The 26,422-nt window shown below is 31.6% G+C and overlaps 1 protein-coding gene across 11 annotated transcripts in view; it reads right to left on the reverse strand.

Moving 5' to 3' along the window:
- The window catches only part of GTF2I (general transcription factor IIi), a 92,945-nt gene that overhangs the window by 19,334 nt on the left and 47,189 nt on the right, over window positions 1-26,422 (reverse strand). For 6 of the 11 annotated variants that reach the window (XM_016153220.2, XM_016153219.2, XM_016153215.2 and 3 more), the window contains 8 exons: window positions 24,351-24,407; window positions 15,390-15,500; window positions 13,899-13,964; window positions 11,277-11,460; window positions 8,217-8,275; window positions 7,373-7,444; window positions 2,840-3,023; window positions 1,773-1,831 (listed from right to left, as the gene is read on the reverse strand). In XM_016153220.2, coding sequence (XP_016008706.1) covers window positions 1,773-1,831; window positions 2,840-3,023; window positions 7,373-7,444; window positions 8,217-8,275; window positions 11,277-11,460; window positions 13,899-13,964; window positions 15,390-15,500; window positions 24,351-24,407 — 792 coding nt within the window. Of the gene's footprint in view, window positions 1-1,772; window positions 1,832-2,839; window positions 3,024-7,372; window positions 7,445-8,216; window positions 8,276-11,276; window positions 11,461-13,898; window positions 13,965-15,389; window positions 15,501-22,452; window positions 22,516-24,350; window positions 24,408-26,422 lie in introns of all 11 variants that reach the window. The other 5 variants (XM_016153218.2, XM_016153217.2, XM_016153213.2 and 2 more) reach the window with 1 other exon arrangement.

Below are 26,422 nucleotides of genomic sequence, written 5' to 3' on the forward strand. Positions count from 1 at the left end.
TCCTCCTCCTCCTCACAAGGGCTACGTAACATGTCCTTGTTCTTCCCCTTCAAAGCTCAATTACCTGGCTAGCTCTACTTTCTCACACATGACATGTATTTTTTACCAAATTGATGGAAAGGTGTACCCACAGTGTTTTTAAGCATATGACTATTACCTAATCCCAGGTCATGCCAAGAATTAAGTAGACATTGCTGAGAGCAATAGTGACTAACAAAATTCTTTTGTCGTGCCATCTATGACTTGAGTTGGACCAGCAAAAGGCTATTAATGCCTGATTCACTGGCAGACCAAGTAAACATTTTGATGGAATGAAGAGTGATAACGTGAATTCTTTCCAGTCTTCTATGAATGACAGAAGGCCAAATATTGTTAATGATTCAGAGTATCGAGATTCTTCTTGTGATAATAGGCCTATAAATGATCTATGCTAGAAGACAGCACTTCAAGTACTGCTGAAAATATTAATCAGGCCTTGGAGTAACATCTGTGGTGTCTGTATATCCTTTCAATTATACAAATTTAACATTCTCAGTTTACAGCCACTACTAGAATTGTCCCTAATAAAAGCAGTGATTGTGTTAATCATAACACTGAATTTGAAGTCTGTCTTGATAAAGGAAGACTTTCATCATATACTGGCCAATCCATATTAAAGCTCTACCTTTGGGGATATGTTTCTTTTCATTACTTCTCTTAGCAAAGTATGTACCATCTCTGACCTTTTTAATTCATCACCAATACTTTCTTTCTCTAAATCAAAAGCATGCTGAGCGAGTTGTTAATTTTGATTCGCAACCTGAGTTAAGCACTGATTATACCTTCTCCTCTGCGGAATTCCTGTCACAGGTAATTCTGTTACCCTAGGTATTTCTCAATCACTTTTCACGCCATGATAAACACAAGATTATATAACCTATCTGGCATACTGGCTGACCTTTACCAGCTGCTCTCAGGTATTCTAAGAGCTGAAGGATCAGTAGTTTATTACAGACAACCCTATCTTTTGTAACAGTTCGCCTTAGTATTTACAAGAATGATTAACTACATGAATTCAGAAACAACCATTGGTTTTTGACAACAAAAGTTCTTAGGGTTGTAGAAGATCTATAAGTTGTGGTCACTTTTCTGACATTATGCAATGGTAAATAAAAAGGTGAGAAACAAATAAAAGCATGTTTATAGCTCAAATAAAGAAAATAAAACTATTTACACAACTGAGACTTCACAGTTCTTTTCTAATGGGTAATAATATCAGTGAAGCTGCTGGATTTATAGTGTTTGTCATTTAAAAAACAGGGTCTATGTGAATGAAGATTAAAGTCTAAATCTTTACGTATGACACATCCATCAGTCATACGTGGCCAGTGATTACTTGAAACATGGCTAGTTGAACTGAGATAGGGTGCAAAATTATATATGGAAGGTTAAAAAATGTAAATATATGAAATGAAAAATGTAAATTCTTTCATCATGTATTTATACTGATCACACATTGAAATATAAGATCTTACTAGAAAATTTTAAATGACATATGTGGCTGGCATTTGCAACACACATTATTTTTCTAGTGAACACCACTGATCTAAATTCAAAACTAAAGCTTTCCCCAAACTGCTTATTTTCATATTGATAAATCAAGGAGTATCTGTATTGAGCTTCTACAAAAGATATTTTGGGAGGAAGAACCCCAAAATACCTTTCCCTTTAAAAGATTTTTTAAAAGCTTGAAAAACCTCTGATCTAATAAGAGGAATTCACAATTGTTTTACCTGGTGTATTCGTTCTTGGCTGAGTAACTTCAGTAGTACTGTGAGTCAGAAGTTCTGGTCTGTAAAAATGTGGTTGATATTAGTAACAGAGCATTTAGGAATGCCTTAGAGGCCTTCCCCACACAGCTGTGCATTGCTACTGATATTATATGTCGTTCATTCGCCTTCTGCAGTGAAAATGATCATTCTGGTGACTCCAGATTATTTTGAAAATAGTAATTTTCACAGATTTCAGGTCCTTAAAAGCATTTTAAGCTTAACTGTACAAGAGAGTCACCTTTTCCCCTAACCAGCTCAACTTTTGTTTCTAAACCTCACAAGAACTATACCTCAATACAGCTAGAAATATCTAGCTATGTCATTCTAAGTTGCCCCTCTGTTATAAAATTAGTTCCAATACACACAGAAATGCACAACCCCTAAACAGTAAGCAAGTATTAGAGTCCACCCCCATCACAATCCTTCTGTATTAAAGCAGGCCTTCTGTTCACACTCCCTACTCCCAAATTACTTGTTTTGCTATCCTTCAAACCCAAGCCAAAATAACATTTAAAAAATGCAAACCCAAATTATTTTAAGGAGAATCTGCTTTAAAACCTTTTAATTACTCCACTGACTGTGTAGGTTATAAGGCCTTTTTCCACTTGGCCACCTTAGTCTATCATATCATGCCTACAAGGCAACTCACTCATTTCACAATGAATGGTGTGGTTAAGTAAACATTCAAGTACATTTGACACCTCCCTGCCCCACTTATGTTATTTCCTTTCCTCCATTCTCCATATAAAACTGACCAATCTACATGCTACCTGTCTTCTCAAAAGTGCTCAGTAATACTTTATTGTATTTATCTCTGTAATAAGCCTTCCAAAGACAGGGTTCTTGTCAATCTCAATTTTGTACATCTGGTGCCTGGTACTAAATCAACATTTACTCAATAAATGAATCTAAATGTAATACCTTAATTTTGAATATAAGACTGAGAAAGTAACAAAAGGCCCACTTACATGAACTTAATCTTTTCTTAAAGAAAACATTAACTTTATTTCTACAGATTATAATATTACCTTTTAATAACAAATTTAATTCGATTGCCCACTTGAATGATTTTTTCAAGCCTTGGGATTCCATACCACGAGGGACTTCTAAAAGGAATGTTTTCTGGAAGTCCTTCCACATAGAGATCATTAGGATGTGCCTCGAATTTCTGGTAAGGTACAGCCTTGGCTTCAGTACTCCCCAAGGCCTCGGCTTTACAGAAGAAAAGCAAAAGGAGATTAAGTTTTTGCTGAAATCATATTTTTGTACAATCCAAAGCAAAGTACAAATCAACTTTTTAAAAAGCCAAGTATACTCTGGAAACATATACAATAACTACTGAAATAGACTTAATGCAGCAAACTCAAGAATTAAAGGCTCCTGGTTCAAGGGTAACTTAGGGTGAACTTGTTTCCTGATTCTAAGACCATATATTAACAGCTCTAAGATCTTATAAAAATTTTTTCAATATCTTTGGGAAGAAATAAAAACAAAATCATGCATGACACAATAAATAATGCAACTTAAATACTTTTTCAAATATCTGAAGACAGATTTTTGCTACTTAATGTTATATGAACATAATAATCATTTTATTGGCTCCTGCACACTAAGTTATTTCAGGTTATACCTTTATTTGACTGTAACCATGAGATTAATTTCTTTACCCCTTAAACATCATGAGTGAACTATTTTAAAAGGAAATAACTTTGCACAAAGAATTCATGGAATGGGAAATAAAATAGTAAACAGAGACCAGTGTAGATTAAGAGACACATCAACCAAAGTAAACAAATGAACCTTGTTTACATACAGATTCAAAGCAATAACTTTTCTGGATGAATGAGGAAATTCAAGGAAGGATGAGATAAGAGTAGATACAAAGAAACAGTCAATTCTGTTAGGTGTGATGATAAGTGTTTTTGTAAGGAAATGTCAACATGTTTATGGCTGCACATTAAACAAGTAAAATGACACAATGCCTATGATTTGCTTTATAATAAGCCTATAAAGAGAAAGAGAAAAAAACTACCAAATGTGGAAAAAGTCGTAAATGATCACTGAATATGAAATTAGGCATATGGGAATTCATTGTACTTTTTTCTGCTTTTCAATAGATATAGAAGTTTTGAAATGTAAAAATGAAATTACGAATCCTTGCTCTGAAACCACATCCAAACAGAACTTTTATAAGATTCAGACAATTTACACAATATCAGTATATATGTTTCCCTTGTATTCTGTATCATACATACATTTAAATATTCTACAATCTGATGGTTTAAGAGTGCTTCCTTGAAGAATTATTTGCATTTCTTTGATTCTTAGATTGACTTTCCTTTCAAATTTAAAGGTCTTCTGTGTGAATTTCTTCCATGAAAAATTCAAAAATTTGTAGTTTTTGACAGTTACAGAGAATCTAGGTTTTCTTCTTTCTCTTTTAGGAACCTTAACTTAAAGTAGCAATTCTGCTGGCATTCTAAGGAGTTACAGTCCTAGACCCACCTAAGGCCATTAACCCCAACTAAAAAGAGCCAAATTTTTGTTGTTTGTAATGCCACAATACATAATCTCTTACTTATTCTCTTAGCTCTGATAGATTGTCAAAATAATTTCCACTGACAATTTTTTCTTTATAAGAACACTAACTTGTCAACAGCCTCCTCTTTTCATAAGGCAAAAGTCAGCTTGCTTGGAAAGCATCAATGATCCTAGTAGGTTTGGCTGCTTATTTTCCCAGGCTCAATTTCCAGAACTAAACATGAGGGCAAAGTTAAGGCCTCTTCATGGGGATACTCATTATCATATGTCACTCATGAGTTACAATGAAAGTATGGTGGCATTTCTAATGACAAACAATGTTCATCATCTGATTTATTTTATCAAATACCTTGGAAATATGAATTTAAAAGGCTGAAGATTATTTATTGTTCATTAGCTGATTAAGAGGAGATAAATTATCATTAAGGTCCTATATTTGTGGTGGGCAGTCAAGGATACCAAAGAGGAGAAAAACCTTAAAATACTGACTTTTTTCCTAATGCATTAAATTCTGAGGGAGTTAAACAGTATAAGTAAAAGAGAAGTCCATGGATTCTGCAAACAATACATGATTAGTGATCTCAACTTCTACCAGCCACTTGAGTTGTCCCTAAAAACTGGTTTACTGGGATTTTAAGACGGAGTGCCATGCACTCCTCTTGGACACCAGAAGACAAACAAGAATCCTCACCCAGGAGACTTGGCTCTTTTTGTGGTGAAATTCCAATGGTTTCTTTCACAAAACAGTGAGAACCACTGTGGTCCTTGGGATTCTTACACACAGCTCTCCACTGCAGCCTTTCTTGCCCATGATAGCTGTGGCACTTCTGTACTTTGGTCTTCTCGGTATTATTATTTAATGAGGCCCAAAGTATACTATGTGACTGAAGGGTTCAGTGATAGGTATCTGAGGGCTTTAGAAGACACTTTAATGACACTGGTCCATTCAGTAAATATTTGTTGAGCACCTGACCAAGCACCAAGCACAGTTCTAGCAATGAACAAGACAGACAAGGTCTGGATTGTCATATCTATGTGTTATATTGGGAGAAGAAAGACAACCATTAGTACCATTTTTTGATGAAAATAAAAAGAGTGATGAGCTATAGCATGCTTAGTGATTTATGTCAGGATATTCGGTAAAGACTTTCTAATGTGGATGCCATTTAAATTGAGATGTGAATTAAAGAGACGCACAAAAACACCTGAGATAAGAGCAGTACAGAGACAAGGACAAGAATGGTGCAACAGTCCAAGCAGGGTATGAGCTTAGAAAAAAAGAGGACAAGTAGATGGTCATTATAGCTGGTACAAAATGAACAAGTGGCATAGAAAATGAGATGACACTAGAAGTAAGGCAGGATGACTGTGTTTACTCTATCCGATGGACTCAGAAGTATGCCACGTGATGCTACCTAAAAGTTAAAATAACCTGCATTTTAGCTGGAATAAACTTTAAATTACTGTTCCTGTTTTAATTTTTTTATCCAGCTGCTCCCCTGTCAGACCTCATCTTTTTTTATTTTATTTTTTGTTTACTCCTCTCCATTCAATCACATGCTCATATGAGAAGACAAGTCTTCCAGTTTTAGACAATAACTGCTTTTAGAAACTGTAAAATAGTTACAGAACAGCTGCCCAAGATTTGGAAGTTTTTAAAAAATAGAACATGTGTATTATGTGACCAAGGTCTTCACCCTAACTCGGTTATGACACTAAAACCTTCCTTACTGCTCTAACATGCTGAAGAAATCAAATCACCTTGGGGAGAAGATGGATGATCAGTTGTCACATCAAAGGAAAAGGATGATTATAGCAGCATCCATTTTTGTTTAAGCCTTCCACTATTAGATCTGTTACATGATATATTTGATGCTCATAACTGATATGGCTAGAGATGTGGTACTGAATTAACAGCATCGGCTTAACAGAAAATGTGATGTATTTTATGCATGTCAATAAAGGAATGACCTGTTCTTATTCTACGGAGAATGAAAACTGGAAGTCAAAGAATCTTTGTATTCCAAAATAAGAGTCTCAAATATTTTGTAATTTTCATTTAAATTTTACAAGGCTTAGAGCTATCAATTTATCTTCCAATACATTGTTTAATATGGTACCAAATGATGCAAGTTGTCAATGGATGAGTGATCAACTAATAGCTCTGCCAGTGACTGATTTATTTTTCTTCAATAAAGTTGCATAAACCAAAAATAAGAAAAAAAAAAGTCATCAGGATATAGATAATATATTATTTTTAAGATATAAGATGAAATGACTATCTGTGGAGAAAGCATAGGAAGAAATACCAAAAGGCGCCTCAGGACTGAGCTGTACAGAACCATTTCCAAAATTTAAAGAATGAACAAAAGGGAGGTGACATCGAGAGAAAGAAAATGACAGTCAATGAGACAGGAAGCAACTGTAAGTCAATAATTTTCCATAAAAGTAGTTTAAAATAGTTTTAAACAGAAAAATAAGAAGACAACTATGTTGAATGTTGTATAACATTCAACAGTATAAAGCAGGGGAAAGAGTGACTTTTGGTAACAAAACATGTTGCAATGATAAACCAAACTTAAGTAGTTTAAGTGTTTAGGGATACTAGCACAGCAAGCACAACAAACAAGATTACTACAAGAGTCTGGGACATGTAATATTTTCTGATAACCAGGTGTACTAACTTAACACTCCAGTGATACACTACCACTGAAGGTCTCTTTTATTCCGGAGCAGAAAAACATTGTTAAAAGGTCCCAAGACAAAAGGTTTCTAAAATGTGAAATGCACTATGCTGAATAACCTATAGTGTACAAAAAATTTACTCGGTAAAGAGTGAATGGGGGGTTCATTACACTATTCTCTCTCCTTTCGCACAGGTTTAAAACTTTTCATAATAAATACTTGAAAACAATAAAAGAAAACTGGGAGTCACATTCATTGTATTTACTTTCTTAAAGTAAAATTTGGGAAAAATTATTGCATAATATACTTTAGTTGGGGGAAAAAATTAGACTTACCAAATTTTTTGCAGAAAAGCTGATCTACCATCTTTCGTAATTTAGTGATTCTGGCATACCACTCTTCCTTTACTGTAAGAGTAACAAATATACAAATTTCCTCAATTTGATGGCATTAATATACTATAATTATAAAATAGGCAGTATTATTTGTTTTTGACTAAAATTATTTCTAAGATTTTAGAATGTGTTTATTAAAACAGCGCTGACACTGAATAAAGAACAAATGATACATTGACAAAATGGAAGTTTATAATTTAAGAGTAATTTTACACGGGTACTCTAAATTATCACAACTGAAAGCAGGAAATACCACAATTCAGTTTACTCAAGAACAGCTAGCAGGTGATTTCTACAATGATAAATTTAGGCATATAAGACTGCTAGTAATTCTTCCATCACACAAATTCTAAGTGATACAACTTCCATTTCAGATACACACCCCACTCCACTCAAAAGCAAAAGCAAGCAAGAGAACAAACCACGATTATATTTCCTTCAAATCTCATCTAACAAACAAGTGATGAAAATGCTAGCTTTTTGCTTTAAGAAGTAAATCTTTTTATGTCCTGGGTATGACGATGAATGACTGATTATTCAACTGAGTAACGCAGACTTGGGTAATAAATTGTTCAGATAAAATCTGAATCTCAAAAGTAAAACAGACAGGCTTCTTTTAGTCTACTTAGAAATGTGATGTTTGCACTTATTTATAATGGGTTATTAAGAAGAAAATGAGTTATTCTTCTAGAAAGTACTGTACAATATTTTGACAATGTATGTTTCTTATACACAGTATTCTGATCTGACACACAATTTGACACAGACTGGAGTAGAGACCTACCTCCTGAAGCTGGTTTATCAAGTTGTAAGTCTTCGCGTGTTGAATTCAGAAGTTCGTGTCTGAAAGGTGAGAAAACATACAAAATATTTACAAGGTAATACTGAGTAAAAAGTAGTAACTACTAGTACTTATTTAATATTCAATCAAGGCCAGTTTAAAAAGAAAAGACAATCTGGACTCTTGAATACGATTAAATCCCAATTTCTTGACATTTCCAGAATAAAAAAATAAACGGTACCTGCATACTGTTTCATAAGGTACTTCATGGAACACGTGTCCTCACAGAAATAAAACTAACTTGCAACCCAAAGGCATTTTATAAAAGTATAACACCAAAGTAAATAATAAAACTTTTAAATGGATCCTTTAATTTTACATTAAGACTATCTTACTTCAGCATATATAAATTGTTTTTACTACCCTAAATGTATTTCAATACTAACATTTACAGGATAATATACTTGCTTTTTTTTCATAATATGTAAACAGCTTATAGAACATAATTTATAGATGACAATTTCCACAATCTAAATTCCATATCCCATATCACTCTATTTTGTTATAATGGCCTAAAGTAATGGGGAAGGGAGGAGAGGAGGAGGAGATACCACAGAAAAGTATACCTAGATTAACAATAATCCAAGAAATGATGGAAACTAATACAGGATTAAGTCAATGGTATATATAATATTTGACCAATATTCATGAGCTGTGAAATAAAACATTTGCTCAACTCTACAGATATTATACTAAATAAACAAAATAGTTTATGTTTAGCAAGCCTAACCACATTAATCTTTGGGGAAAGGGTTTAAAAAGTCTATAAAAAGATGGCTTCACATAAATGAGTACTGGAAGGACTTGAAATAGGATATACATAGCACAAAGAACCTCTGATAAGCTTGCATAAACATTTAAACATCCAAATATAGGTTTATATGCTTTAAGGTTAGCAAACATAAGCAAAACCTGAAAAATATTTTAATTTTTTATTTAAAATAAAATTTAAAACTTCTAACAAGTTAAAAAACAAAATGACAGTAAAAAAGAGTCCTTAAAACAAGAAACTTACTAATATATATCAATGTGAAGGGAGGAGGAGGCTAGTGTCAGGGTTTTAGGACAAGATAGTATGTCTACAATTTGCTTTCATGAGAGACTACTAAATCTTTACACTACAATTTATTGGAAAGAAAAATAACTGTTAGCAATAAGCTCTTTCCTGTGGAGGATAGTTCACCTATTATCTTGAGGTATCCCTTGGGCTTTTTTCATCTCTACTTAAATTTTAAAAGCTCCTGTCATTCTTTTACTTAATGCCAATACAAAATGGCTTGGTTTTACTTTTTAATAAAGATGGTTGTTAATTTCTCCATTTTCTCAACAGTACCAGAGCATTATTAGAGTAATGAAGTTGAGCACCTTCAAAAATGATGTGACTATTATCCTAATGTATTCACTTTGTTTCTAACTTAAAGATGTTAGAAAAAACTGTCAGTTGTAATTTGCATGACTCGAAAAAAAAAAAAGAAACACTTCACAAATAGAAGGACTTAACATGAAAGCCATGTATTTCGAGAGAAGTGAAACATCCTCACTCCCTGGGGGACGAATACTGCTTAGTCTAAACCCATCATGTTATCTTTCCCATGCCCATTTGAGGAATAAGCACTTGACACAATTCTAACTGGAGAATTACGGCTATGTTCCAAGGTTGACTTGCTCTCAAAAAAATGCAGGAAGCTACTGTGTCTCTCCTTCTTAGATGTGTCTGGCTGTGAGGCCTAAAATTATTGTATCCAACTCAAGACCAGTCTAAGGAAACTATCAGCAAAAGGAAGGAAAAATGAGCAAAGCCCCATGTGCTACATTTTAACCATCCTATCTTTGACCTCTTGCCAGGAGAGAGAAGCATCTTACTTTATAAAGCTAACTTGAATAAGGGTTTTTGCTACTCACTTCTGGAGGCATCTTAACTGCTACCCTTCCTTTTCCAAGTCAGAAAATCTCTATTTGCTTTCGTACATGTTTGGCAAGTTTGACTAGCTAGAGAATCTAAAGTTCAAATCATTTTCACCTAGAACATGGAAAGACTTGCTTAAGTGTTACAACATCCATTAATGTTCAAAGCAGGTTTATCATCAGTGTGATTTTCATTCTTTATGGATGACCTGATTTTACTTTCTAGAGACTAATGATTTTTTTCCTCTATCCTCAGGGCATTGAAACTTTATGAAGTAATTCATTTTTGATGCTCTCCCCTTTCTACTTTAAGTCAGATATCACTAGATGAGGACTCAATATCCTTTCCCATCTCTCACATATACAATCTTCTTTACGATTTATAAGACTACCAACTCTCTAGTCCTGTCATTAAAATTTTTAGTTTAGTAATTATATTTTATCATTTCCTAGACAACTATTTTCCAATTTTTTTTAAAATAAATATTCTAGTTCTTGTTCCATGGATGTAAAGTAATAGGAACTTTCCATATATTTGCATTGCATAGTTTTTTAAACCTTTTATTATAATCTTAATAGAATCTAAGAGAACAGAAAATGTGGCTGCCATTTTTAAGCAGAAGCATTTACACTTTCAATTCCAATTGCTGCACTTTTTTTTAAACTAGTATCCTTACTATACCCTTTATGTCAATGTTAAAGAACAGCATTCCTGCTGAGTTTCTTTCCATTCTTACTTCTATTGTCATTTATTTTCTACAATTTACATATATTTCCACATATGCTTTAAAAAATTCAGACCTAAAAACAAGACGCTGACACCGTATTACTTATTTTCTTTAGCATGCTTGTCAGAAAATTAGAAAAGAAAATGACGGTTGTATGGCAATCAAGCATGAGCAGGAGTTCATGTTCCAAAAGCCAACTCTGGCATGACCAACAAAATCTTATACACCAATACATGAAAAAGTAGAAAATAAGATGATTTATAATAAGTTAAACTTAACTTAAATATAGCCCTGGTAGTTAATAAATATTTGTCAACAATATGAAAAGATGTACTAATCAAGAACAAAGAAAAGAATCTAAGAGTCTTACTTCTTAATCACAAAACGAATCCTTTCCTTTGCAAGTAATATCCTCTCAAGGCGAGGAATTCCATAAGTAGATGGCCTTCTAAAAGGAATTCCTTCTGGAAGTCCTTCCACATATAGATCTTCAACATGTGACTGGAAAAGAGGGTATGGGATCGTCACAGGACCTTTGGCTTTTATAGCTTGAGCTTTAAAGGTAAAAACAGAAGAACAAAAATCATTATATGACAAGGATTAAGCACAATTTGCAGAAAAAAATAATAGTTGAATATATATTTCTCTTAACATTCATAATTTTTATAACTGCTTCTGTTAATTATAATTGAATCAGAGAAGAATAGTACAAAAGAACTAAAAGGAAACACCAAAGATGCCACTGCTCAATTTAACCAAATCTGCAATGAACTAATACATGATTGTGAGGTAATATACATACATAGTCAGACTTTCTACAGAAATATAAATCACAAATGAAGCCAGAAAAAATATACCAGTTAATATCAGCTAATACATACAGTATGTAATGAGGGAGGCAGTATTTTTAAAACATTTAAAATGTTAGCGTAAAAAGGATTTTTTTAAAAAATAACAGAAGACTTAACTGTAAAAATTCTGATAAGATTTATCTACCCTAAAGTAAAATAATACAACAATTGCAAAAACTTAAAAGCATGAAGTGTTAAGAATCAAATATAGTCAATAATATTGTAATGACTTTGTATGATCATGGTGATCACTTCTTAAGGTATAAATGTCAAGTCACTATATGCTGTATACCTGAAACTCATAATAATAATGTATGTCGACTACATTTTAGTTTAACAAAAGAAATCAACTATAATGAGTAGATACTGATTTTATTAAACTATATAGGGTCAGTTTTCCTAAACAATGGGAACATTCAAATATCACTGGCTATTAAATATAATGTTTTTAGATGTGATAATGAAACAAATTAAAACAATGCCTTCTTTTTACCCAATTCTCAAACTGAAATACAGATTTTTGAGGGGTACAATGCCATGACATCAGAATTTTAAAATATTCTTGCATCAAAAAGAGATGCGACAGGACAATAAAGGAAATATTGTAAAATGTTAAAAGTTGAACTTGGGTGATGGATACTTTGAGGGTTTTTGTATTCTTTTGTTTTTGTGTGGAAATTTTCATAATTAAAAGGTATTAAAAAGCATCAGTTACATTCAATTACAACACGGGAATATTTATAGTTTGTAGCAATAGTTTCACAAGTAAGTAAGCCTTTTGACACGAAGTAAAGCAATGCCAAATTTACTATGACTGCAGACAAATACCACTATTCTTTTCAAACGCTTCTATTTCATTTAATTCACACAGTTACCAAAAATGCTTTCTCGTAATAGGAAAGAACAGCAGACGTACAACGGACACTGCCAAAAAGGTCCCAAAGCAAAAATGTCTCCTATAGACTCCCCTCGAACCTTTCTCCCTCAGGAACGCCATCAGAACAGCTCCATTTTTGCTGGTATTTTATGTAAAAGTCTATTTGCTAAACATTAGTATTTGTACTAAAGTTTCAAGTGTACTATATTATACATTAATGAATTAGATTTAATATCTTTTGTTAATATAAAACATCTGAAAATCATATTCACATGTAACAATGAAAATAGCTTCCTCTAAGGCAATCACCAATCACCATGTTATAGTGCTCCTATGTAGAATATGTTTGAGTTTCTGCTTTGAAATGGACCAGTTAAGATCACTAACAAAAGGCTCTGACTATTGAAAAGTGGGATAAATACTAAAAAAAAAACTGAAGGAAATAACTGAAAATATTAAACAACAGTTATTGAACTCATTAAATTTACTCTAATTCTAAATCTGTGTTAAGATAGAATATCATCTATGATTAAGAGAGAAATGTTCATGTTAAGTTTATTCAAGTAAATAATGCCAGCATAGTTTATCATTTAAAAACTTCACTTAGAAAAATTCAGTGATGCAGAACAGCGCTACAGAAATTAGATTTTTCAAGTTAAAATTTGGTATATTATAAAATTTTACGGTTGATTGCAAAAAATCGTCCAAATAACAACCCCCTACGTCCAGCAAAACAGATATTATTAAATGACTGCTATTTTGAGGTGACCATCAGGTGATAACGAATTGCTGATTTCTTTGATCACTATGTAAAGAACAGTGAAATAGAAGGGAAAGAATTTGATATATAACTTAAACCCAGTTATATATCAAGAGAAAACAAGAGCACCTAAATGCATCTAGATTTAATATAACACATTAAGAAAGACTATTATTTAAGAAAGTAATGTTCATTAAATCTCCAAGATCTAGGACTTTGCAACAAATATATAAACTCTCAAATATACATTCCGAAAGTTTAAAAGAAATGCTAATTGATACTTAAAACCCAAAAAAAAACCCATTTCCTAAGCTTTGTAGTAATCTAGAAACAAAGTTTCTAATATTTGGACAGACATTATCCAAGGACCTTTCACAAGATAAATATGTAAGCAAGGTACAATTCACTGGCAGAACTGAACTTGTTCACATTAAATGTAAAGGAATTCCATTGTTGAAAAGCTTATGAACAAAATATTACAAGAATTTTTGAGTTTAGACTTACCATATTTTCTTTCAAACAACTCTTCGACTTGTTTACGCAGATCAGTAATTCGAGCATTCCATTTCTCTGAAAATTGAGAGAAGTTAAATCTCAATAATAAATCCCTGTTTGGGGCACTAATCAGTTTTTAAGATCACCTAATAATATATCCTAATTTTTAAAAATTTATCTCCATCTATATAATTTTACTTCTTTCCTGAGACCTTTTTCATTATTAGTGGTTCATAGAACTGGTTCCATATGAGATTATAGGGGATGTTTTAAAATTTATTTTTGAAAACCTTTATACCACTTTTAGCCCCGTAATTTTTGAAAAGCGGGAGGGCAGGAAAGTCCAGTACAATATAGCACTACAAAATGGAGGCAAAAAGGGAGCATTTGAGATCTTGCTCCCAAACATGTCATAAATTTGGCTCAAATAAACTTGTAAAAATTCTTTATAGGTTTGGACATTTCTTATGTGGACTCGAGAATTAGAGAATTAGAATTTGTGGAGCTAATGGAAAGGTGAAAACTACTTAAGAAAGATCTCCAAAAATCTGCAGAGGGGCTCCTTTGAAGTTTTGCATTCTTTCCAGTCTACTCTCATCTTTGTTCCTGGGTTGCTAATGCCACCAGAGGACCATGCTGCCAGAGGAATGGCTCTGTGAAGCACAACAGACCCCTCCTTGGAACTCTCAGGTAGCCCCTGGAGTAATGCCCAGATTTTCCCTTAAATACCCAAAGTTAGACTGAGAAGGCGAGGCAGTTTTGAAGGTGCCTTCTCAGATCACTGGTGCTCTGAAAATAAATGCTTAGTCTAAATATTGCCCCCCGCCACCGAAAGAAAAAAAAATAAAGAGGCAAAGAAGAAGGAGGTTTCTAAGATCATTCAGGAAAATTTCTAAAATATGTCTAAATTATATGGAAATTAGACTTTATACATAATTGCAACTTATAATCGAGTGTTGAAGAATTTATGTACATGTAAACTTGCTATATAAATTCAATTTATATCCACTAATTGTGACTATGACAAATTAAAATATTAAAGTGTTATTTTTAAAAATGTATATGTTAAATGTTCTATCTATTCATAATAAAGATCACAAACACAATTTGCCATTAATATTTTATTTAGTCCCCTCAAAAGACTACATCATCCCCTGGGTTTGGTTAGATTAACTGGTGGCAGTTACACAGAAAAAGAAAAATCAAGTACGAAATATATTTTAAATAAAGGTTTTAAAGCTAAGAAAAAGAACTGATTTACTAAGTCATTAACATTGATTTAAAGTCTATTAATTATAATTAATAATACAATGTCTTTTGCTCTGGTAAATCCAAATATGTTTAAACTATGTTAAACTATGTCTGTAAAGTTACTTCCCTCAGATTAGAATATAAAGCAATAATACATTTTAAAGCATCCCTTTAAATAATGATGTAATTTTTATCAGTAACATAAAGAGTTCAGGACAAAAAAGGGCCTGCATTTAGTCAAGAACTCACCAAAGTTGAACTCTCTCACTTTCCGTTTTCCGGCATTGGCGGGTTCTGTGACTGGTGGCTGGGGTGGCTCATTGCTCTTTGGTCTCTTGGTAGGTGGAGAATAATCATCATCTTGGAAAAGAAAACTGTCATCACTGGAGGAACAAACTAAGTTACAGCCACCACCTGTTAAATTCTCAATATTTAAAAGGTGTGGGGACTTTAAAACTGTTTGGAAAATCAATCATTTCTGTAGTCATTTTTGGCATAGTTTTCCTACTCTTTTGGTATGCTCAAGTGAATATTCCTCATTTTCCCTGTCTAATTTCATTTTTTTTTAACTTCATTTAACTTGAATAATGTCATTATAAATTTCCCCCTCTCCTCTCATAACTCCTCTGAGACAGCTGCATAGAATTATAGTCTACTTTAAGTCTTTCAAGAAAAAGTTTTAATGGAGACAGCTGCACAAATATATGAGAATACATAGCTTGAATGAAAAAAAATTTAAGCTTATATGAAATCCAAGCATATATAAGCAAGGAAGGTTGGATAACTGAATGCCAAACACTTTTTTACGAACACAGAATTTACAGAATTAAAGAAATAGATTTGCATTATTTGTGAAACAGGTAATGTTGATTTAGTCAATACAAAAACCTATGTAGAAACAGGCAATCAGATATTTAAGCACAGAATACAAACTTCTCAAGACATTTGTAATAAGAGTTCAGGCTAATTTCTTCATGAATATGTCTGCAATTCAAATCTGCTATACTTTAATATATCTAATGCTAAAATTAAGGACATTTGGCTCAAATAAAAAAAAATTATCATTTATATTCCCCGAAAATGTCAAGTGGCACACTACTAAGATGTCTGTTCAAACACCATGTGTAAATTATTGAAAATATCATTTAAAGATGTCTGTACTTAAAAATGAGGTAGAGAACAAAATTACTATTAAAGACACAGCAATAACAAAAAGATAACATTTAATTAAATACAAGTTACCTTTTTAGATCAGCATTATTTTCATTCTCATTTTATAGCTAAAGAAACAGGCTCAGAGAATGTTATGTAACTTAACTGTGTTACATTACTAGTTAGTGCAGTTAAGATTAGATTAAGGGCAAAAGTCTTTCCCTAAACTAATAGTGTAACTCTCAAATAGATAACGAGAAATCCAAAGTCAGTAAGTATTTTATATATATAATGTCGCCTGGGACAGAAATGGATAACTTTTATATATTTTGCATGTTAATCAAGAAAAAAATCTCAATGCAGCCTAAAACACTTATATCTCTTTGCTATCATAGCATCAGAAAACACAGACATAGTTGCCCTGGCGCACTGACTTTGGGTTCTTTTTATAATTCCAACAGATACTTTGGTAACCTGAAATCATTTAATAATTGACTATTCCAACCTATAGACAAAAAAGGTACCAATAACACCAATACCAGATAAAGCCACATCGGCACATAATTATATGTTGGGAAAGACAAAAATGCTAATTTAGAGGACACTATTTTAGGAAAACAATATCATACACAACTTACAACGCTATAAAACTTTCATGTGTTGGATGCCACTTATGTAAAAATCCATGTTCATATGGGGGGGGGCAGGAATCTATGGTTGAAAATTACTTTAAAATGACAAACTACTAGTAAAATAAAACTTGACTATGTAACCCAGGCTTTATAATTATTAAATTAGTACAAGGATTAAAAGTAGTCAAAAGACCTATAATTGATTACTAAATTATTACAGTCATGCCTAAGTAGATACATTCTAAAAAACATATCAGGTATCATTGATATGTTTGGCCTTCCATTCTGAAAATATGCTGAAAAGAAAACTCCTATTTTCCAACTTCAGTTTATAGAAGCCTGAAAGTATTTTTATGCTAGTTTCTAATGGGCAAAATGAAATATATTAGTTTCACCTATGACTATTATCAAAGCATTTTAAATGCTTAATATTAATATTTCTTTCCAAACATTAAGCAATAACATTTCAAACAAAATTATTTTCCCTAAAGGCTACTGTCACCTAAATATATCTAAAGATCATCATTTAAACTGGTTGTTAAATTGAATTACATAAAATAAAAATTGAAAGTATAAAATGAAAAAGAAAATACAGCTACATGATGAAAATCTCAATTATAATCTAAACTGAAATTGAGGCCAAGGTAAAAGGCCAAGAGAGCTTTTCTTTAGTGTGAAGACCTCACTTCTTAAATCAGTCTAACCTATTTTAGAACACAAAGGATTTAATAGTATAAATATATTTTATAAAAGTAAACTCACTGACCATAAACAGAAAACAAACAAATCTGGGGGGAAATTTTTTAACAAGACAACAATTTAACATAGATATAAAATATTAAAAAGTGATGTCACATTTCTCAAGTGATAATAAAGTAATAACATTCAATCTATTAAATGTGAACAAATACAAAGAGATTAATTATGTTTGATAAAGTATCACAAAACACGTTCTATTGAAAAGAGCAATCCATTTAAATCATAGTTGAAACAGGAAAGTAATTCATAAGAGTAGCTATGAACTTAGCTACACCTATCATTTTTTCTCCACTCTGCTGATAAAAATTCCTTGGTATTGAGAAACTATGAGAAAGTATTACTTTTGACCTCAAAATCCTTTTCACAAAGATCAAGATTATTTCTCTTTAGCAGAAATTATCAAGTAAAGCTCTAAGAGTTTACCTCCAATAATCGGGTCCGGCAGATAGCACTGTTTTCTAATTATCATGGTGTTTCAATGTTATAAAAAACCACACATTTCAGGATAGTTCAAAATCAAGCACGAACTAAAAATGTTTACAGCATCAAAACTAGAAGCCAATAAAATGCATTTCAAAATATTTTAACATGCAAAAGCTATTATTCAGGAATATATAAGTAATTATACCAGTACTAACAAGAGTAGCCCCCACACCTCAAAAAGGGCCAACAACTTAAAATTTGCATTCAGAAAAAGATTGTTTTCCTTTTAACATCATATTTACAAATATGCCTATAGATAATACAAACTTGAGAGCTAAAATTTATCTTAATTTAAACATGATCAAACCGGTAATGTTTATCAATTTAAAGAAAAAAACTTAATGAACATAGTAACGTTAGGCCATAGTAGAATAACACCTAAACAATCTGACACTATTCAAAATTAAACACAAATCAAAATAAACTAGGCACTGTATCTCTTTTAAAATTACTCAGAGCCATTAATTACTCTACATATTTCAAATTAATAAATAGCATTTGCTACCCATGAATCCAGGTTATGATTCCTCTAAAACTCCAATTTTTACATAAGTAATTGAATGGTCATTAAAGTGACTCTTCAAAGCACAGAATCTTCGAATGGTAACCTATTCAATTACATAGATTCTATGAACTCTCCAGTAACATTTATAAAATAAGCACTGTACTTAAACAATGACAAACAGCAAAACCTATTGGCTCTATTCTTCAGAACATACCCAGAATTCAACTTATGTCCACTACAACCATCCTGTTCTAAAGCACTAAGTTCTCTGTTCTAGATAACTGCAATAGCCTTCTAAACTAGATGTCTTGCTTCTACTATGATCTGCTGTCTTTTGCAACACAGCAGCCTTGTTTCTTCAAAGTGAAGTACAGAACCTGGCCCTCTTTTGTTCAAAACTTTCCAATGGACTTGTCTATCTTGTTTATTCCTAAATCTCTGGCACCTAATACAGTCCCCAGCACATACAAAGGGTTTGGTATCTGTGAAATAATCAAATGGATATTTGAATAGTCCTTAATTATATGCAGCACCAAATATTTACCAAGGTCCTAAGCATGAATTTCACAAAAAAGGATACCACCAGAGGATGACATAATCCAACCACTGAAGCTCTAAAACAGTATTATCCAAATTATAATCCAATGTAAACAAATTATACGTAGAACTGAATTCCTATGTTGAAATATTTATGTATATTTTTCAATTTATATGAGAAAGAAATAAAATTTTAAATTTCTAAGATAGTTTTGCTTTGGAAGATGCAAAATTAATTTTTAAATGATTTAAATAATTTAAAGAAAAAAGTGATGAACAGAGTAAGGTTAGGCCACAGCAGAATGAACATATGTGAATGTCTCAGGTTTGGGAAACAATGCCCTAGAAAAGAACCACGTGATAAGGAGTCTTCTTGTAAAGCAAAAAACTACCCATTACTAGCCTGCCATGACAACTAGACCTCAATTTTTGAGGTAAGATGTTCTCTGCACTTACCAAAGTCATGACAGCAGTTTCATTTTATCCCAAAATGTAGTTGTGATATTTATAAAATTAAGGACTGCATAGTCATGTTATTCCAAGGACTATTTCTCAAACCTGTCACATAAGTTATGACTGTGTACCACTGACTTCTTGTACAAGTGAATCACCACAAATGAAAGAGCACACTGCTAGCAATGGGTGAATGTTATGCTTCAGAGATAATGCATATGTATCAGTGTCAATTAGCTCCTTCATAACTCCACTTAATTTCAAATAAAGATATCAAAGTTGAAGAACTGTAGGAAATCTGACAAACTTACTCGATGACAAAGTTTTTCTGTTTTTTTTTAATCTTTCCTATAAGCTATTTGAGAAACACAGAAAGATACAAATGGAGAAAATAAAAGTCATCCACAGGCATGCAGAATTATCTTCATTTATATTCTAGTATTTTCTGAAACAAAATTAATATTTTCTAAATACAATTTTCCTTTTAAAATCCTGACTTGTTCATGAAAGAGAATTTCTTTTTATCCACTAAACATATTACAATAGAGGCCTTTTTTTGGATGACTTCTTACATTAAAAAAAAAAAATCACTATTTCAGTGCCTATATCATTTTAATCATTATGAGGCTATACCAAAACTTAATTTTCTCACTATATTTAACTAGTTTCTACCTACCATTCTGCAATTATTTTCCCAGAAAAAATAAAATATATCCTTATCAAACAAATGCATAAGTTCTCAGTTGACCTTCCTTATTAATATCATACTTAAACTTTACTGTCCTTTATGTAAAAAACAATTAGCAATTTAATTAACTCTAATATATAGTTTGTTCATGAACATATATATACCATGGAAAACTAACTACTCTACACAGATCTAGTATTTCCCTAGTCTTCTAAACATAAATAAGCTACTCATATAGCAAAATCTACTACTTGTTGACAAATTTGGATGATAAATCAAGCTTCTTGTAGAATATCTTAACATAAGAAAATAAGATTTCTCGCTCCATCCAAATAGTTAAAATCAAAACAACTGACGTTTCAGGTTCACGGGCCATCTATTTTGTGATTATCATTAACATCATTTTAAAGATCTTGTATTATAAAAGCATGTATTTAAACAATTTTAATACTGCTTTTATCTACTTTTAAGATATGGTAAAATTGACTTCGTTATTTTTCCTATTTAAAAATTATGTCCTGTCTGATCTCAGAAGCTAAGCAGGGTCAGGCCTGGTTAGTACTTGGATGGGAGACCACCTAGGAAGACTAGGTATCATAGGTGTAAAAAATAAAAAAATAAGGAATTGTAAGCTGACAGGCTCTTGTAATCTGTGAGGTCAACCAAAGGTTGTCTCACCTAAAAAAAATTAAATTAAAATTAAAAATTTTTTCCTAAAAATTAATAATCATCTATTTTTTTCTATTTGTATAGAAAGGACAAAGTTCTGACTGTTTATAATATTTATACGCTCTTAATATTTTCTTCTCTGATGAGATTTCTAAATAAAAACCAATTAAATTTAATTATATTATGCAGAACTATAAACAATTCAAAATTGCTTTTAGGTTAGTAAAATTATATTGATAAAATATATATTAGAGATACTAGTTTGAATTATGAGAAAAATCCTATTAGGTGAAAGCTATCAATCAACTTATATTTTAGAAGCAATGAAGACAAACATTTTGAATAGTCAGAAGTAGCCAAACACTATACAAGTGATACCTGTCGAAGACACATTATTAGAGAGAGAGAGAGAGAGAGAGAGATCGATCAAACCAAGAAAGATTATACAGCAGTTGAAAAAGAAGAAGAAAAAAAAAACAAGTAACAAGATGTGTGGTTATGGAAACAAAACCTACAGGAAATGTGACATAACTGTATTTTAAATGTTTATTATAATGTATTCTGAAAGCATCTATATATTTTTATAAAACTAATTATGTATACATCGAAGTATTTTTAAATGCATTGTATACACAATAAACTGAGAGCAGGGCAGGGAGAAATAAAACTTTACATACACAGTTGCTGTGCTGTTTCAATATTTTATCTTGGTAGAGAACTACTTTGAGGGGAAAAATTTATAGCGTAGTATAAGACTTTATTTTAAAAGGAAAAAATCAATATGTATTTAATTTTTAAACATAAAATGTGATACTATTAATATTTGCTCAATTTTTAAATAGCTCAGGACATAATGGCTCATCTGCATTCATGTACTATCTTTGATGAAAAACATAGGTTTGAAGGAACTTTAGCTATAGAGATTAATTGAGAATATATTTGTAACTACTGATTCCAAAACAGTTTTTAAGAACAGATTATAAGTTAGGCTCTAATAGCATTTTAGGGGGGAACTCACTTTAAAAACTGACTGAACTATCAACACTTTCTCTTCCACTTTACTCAAGTAGATATCAGGGGTTATACTGATACTAATTAGGTCTCTTCTATCACAACCTAGTAACAGGTTACAGAATCTGGTTTCATGTGCATCCAATCTGGTCATAGTTTTCATTTTGTTCTCGATTCCCAATGATAGAGAGTATAGCTTGGTCCACCACTCATTCATGGCTCACTTCTGTTTCCTAAATCTCCCAAAGCACTGGGTGTGCTGCTGGGAAGTGGGCTACTTTGGTCACACATACACATATATGCTTCAATTTTTATCACGTTTCCTTTAAGAATGAATGAAATGCATACTTAGAAATGTGAATGTGACAAGTGTTTTTATGACCAAAAGTAAACTTTTGGAATCAAGGCTTTTCAATAACTAACCTTCAATAGTCACCTCAACTTCGGGGTCCTCACTTGTTTCTGAAGGGACATGTTGAGTAGAATCTTGAAAAAAATAAAATTCTAAAATGACATTCATTATAAAGCACTTTCTTTATGTTCCAACATTTTATTATCTGATACTCCAAAAGCAGCCTACTATAAAATTTTACTGGCATCTTAATTTATCTCATATTTATTAAAATATGTGACCCTTTTAATTATAAGTAGGGATAAGAAAAAACAAAAAGCAGAAAAACTCTGGAAAACGATTAGATAATACCAAGTTATCTGCAATAATGGACTCGAAAAAAAAGTTTTATTTTTAGAGAATAAAATGATAATAAAGTCATAATTATTTTCCTGCTGTAACTAGAAAATGCTAGAATAAAAACAAAGATTTTCTTTTTTTTTTTTTTCTTTTTTACTATTTCTTCTCTGCTTTCAGAAATCCTAGGAGTGGTTCATATGGTTAAATAAAACAATTTTCTGCAGTGGGGCCTTCAGATCAAGACAATGATTATAGCAAATGTATACAGGACTATATTCCCTAACTTTATATGCAAGATACTTTTTAAAAATTAAAATTTTATTAATATTTGTGTTACTACACAAAACAAACGTACATCAGAATGTTAGAGCTAGAAGTTCAGCTAGAAAGTACCTTTATCAATTCTCTTTCATTTTGCAAAGGTTGAGAGATTAATTGATTTGCCAAAGATCATGTTCATTGGTTAGTAAAGGAATAAAGACCAGAACCCAGGTTTGATTCAACTCTATTAACATTGTAATACGACAATTAAAATATCCTCAAAAACAAAGTACTTCAAAGCCTAATATCTAATGATAGAATTGTAAACTGTGAAATGAAGTAATTCATATTGCCTGATGAACCCTACACCGTGTGTCTATACATAGTATTTCGTTGTTGTGAATAACACCTATCCAAAATAGAGAATTTTGTTACAGAAGAAACATCTAATTACCTTCACACAGTAAAACATTAAAAAAAAAAATTCATCCACACTATCTTCTATGAAAAGATGTAAAAAAGAAATGCAAAATATTGTTTAAAATGAGCATGTCAATATTTCTGCAAGAAACATATTCCAGTTAGAAACCCAAATTCTAAAATTGAATTTGAAAAGATTAGGCAGCATTCCAAGAACTTTAAGAATTCTCTCTACCCAAAAAGGGTAATAGAGCAAATTAATGGTTTTAAAAAATAGAAAAGCAAATATAATAAAAAGTTACAAAACAGACTTCAAATTTTATCCTAGAAAAATAAGGTATAACATGACCAGTTTATGAGAGAAATAAAATTCTAAAATGAGATACAGTTACCTTACCAGTCATTTTCCTTGGGAGCAAGCTAAAAAATTCTTTTGAAAGTACATAAACTATTTAAAAATAGGAAGCCATTCTTCATAACAGTTTAACTCAAGATTCCAATAACTAAAAAAGCTGTACCAAAGTTAAATATTCATTCAATCCTAAGAGCAAAAGAGGGTAGCTGCTAAATAGACAAAGTAATTCATGGAGTAGTTAGAGGTATAAAAATAAGAGGAGAAGACATCTCTCCTTTATTAATCTCATGTAGAATACATCGCCTGACTTATAAAAATGGCACCGTTATATAGTATGTTTAAAAATGAAACATGAACAGAGCCAGTGATAATTGTAATTCTAAAATACTAAAGCCATTCTTTCTTTAAAAAATTTTAATATGGAAAAAGATGACAAGTAAAAAGGGTGAGAATTTTGCATTAGGAAGAGTTTTACTTACCGCTTAAGTTTTCATCCCCCTATGCTTTATTATTCAGTACAGTAAAAGAGGTATTATATCTTAGGATTTAAGCATAATACAAATGCAGCAAAATAAAAATCCCTTTATTTCTAACCTTCTGCTGGTACTTCCATTTCTGTTCCTTCATTGCCCTCTGAAGAATGATGGCTTCCTAGAAGGAAAATAAACCTCATATAATAAATCAATAAAAAATTACATTGAAAGAAGAGAAACTAGGTAACAATGTAAATAATTTAAAACATATAACAGAACATATACAAACTGATTCTTTAACTCCTTAGCAGCTACTTCAAACAATGTGATCTAATTCAGAAAATATTTAACACTTCTATTTGAAAACGAAAAAATTACTTTAAACTGTAAACATATAAAGTGAACCTAAGCGATTTTGGGGATTTAAAGTTAGTTACTGTAACTAAACATATAATGACTCATAGATGTTAGAATCTGAGAAACAGAACGATTGTTTCAAAGTACCATGCTCATCTGTCAATGAGGCACACACAGAAACACAAATTAGAGTAAATTCTTTCTTTGCTCATACGCTCTATTATATCTAAATAAATAAGTTCAGGTTTTGCCGTGAAATGTTTCCTGCTTTCCAGTTTTATTATGGTGGAAGCTATGGAAACTCAATCCCCATTATTTATTCAAAGTTGTACTTAAAGGAAATTTTAAGTTAAAATTTAAGATACTACCTTTAGTCTGAAAAGCAATTTAATTCAGGTAATATAATCTGCCTGCTTCTAAAAACTGGAACATAAAGCAATGTATCAGGTTAGGCAGTCACAAGGTAAACAGGCTCATCCTACTAGAGCAGAAGCTTTACTCATAAATAGGAAAGAAGTAATCTAGAACATTAGAGAGCCACTTAAAATTAAGTACCCAAACTGCCCCCTAATATTTATCATCTGACCTTAAATGTCTGAGCTACTGGAAAAGGTTGAAAATCACTGCCTTTGTGTATAAATATATTACCTAAGAGTAAGAATAAATCACAGGGGAGAAGGGGAGAAGCAAAATCAAGTCTATTTTGTCATACGTTGAAAACTAATTTCAGAAACTGTACTAAATGTACAACACTCAGATATAGGCTCTAAATATATTTTATCTTTATTTTTAAAGATCATTAACTACAGTTAAAAAAACTGTCATTCAGTGTCTAGTACCTTTGAATTTAAAATGCAATACTAAGGTCAAATATTTTTGGTTTTCAATGTCTAGCATTATAACCAATTATCTTGGGATTCATTTCCACTTACTTCATATGATAAAAACTCATCTAAGCTCAAAATGCTAGGTAAATCTATAAATCTAGAGTACTGAATTATTCTTTCATTCTTTAAATATGCTTTCTCAGCACACAGTCCCTTCCTTCCTCTTTTTAAACTTTAACATTAGAATTTATGGAGCATTAGGTTCTTTGACTCTAATGTCGAAGAAAACATAGGTGTGAAGTTAAAGGAACGAGAGATAATGGAGATGAGACCAGTACTTAAAACAGTAATAGTGGGTAAAGAATAAGAACATGTAAGGTGGTTGTTCCACCTTCATAATATTATAGGAGTGCATGTAAACTGTGATTCTACGTCTTTTTTTATATTTGAAATAAGCAATTACATTTATATTAAAGTAAAGCTAAAGAAAATAAATCTTATGCACTCAAAGCCAGGATAGACAGAAGTAAAAGCCATCACAAACAGCCTATGATCACCAAGTAAGGGAGTACTATACAAAAATTCTCCAAAAAGGTATTCAATTAATAAACTTAGGTAGGGATTTACCAGTGGTATTTTACAATCTTTCAAAAAGCTAAATATCAACATGACCTTATCAATATTTACATTACTAGCGATACAATAAACACCTTACTTCTGACTATTCTGATATAAGGTATAAATGTGTACTTTACCTTAAATATGAAAGTGTGTCATGTACCCATTTCGAGATTCATTACTAGATTCACAAAAGGGAAAATTGGTTTTGAAAAATTGTTGCTTGTGAAGTTCATTTGTTTTTTTTTTTTTTAAAAAAGGCCAATACATTTCTTTTTCCTTTTCCATTTAGAAAAGTAATAACAGATATAAATACTAAAACACAGTCTGTCCAATATAAAGAAACATTACATAAAAACAGCATGTGGGAAAATGGAAGTGAAAAAGTTAT

This window comes from Rousettus aegyptiacus, unplaced genomic scaffold (assembly GCF_014176215.1).
Source record: "Rousettus aegyptiacus isolate mRouAeg1 unplaced genomic scaffold, mRouAeg1.p scaffold_m13_p_8, whole genome shotgun sequence".
Taxonomy (NCBI): Eukaryota; Metazoa; Chordata; class Mammalia; order Chiroptera; family Pteropodidae; genus Rousettus; species Rousettus aegyptiacus.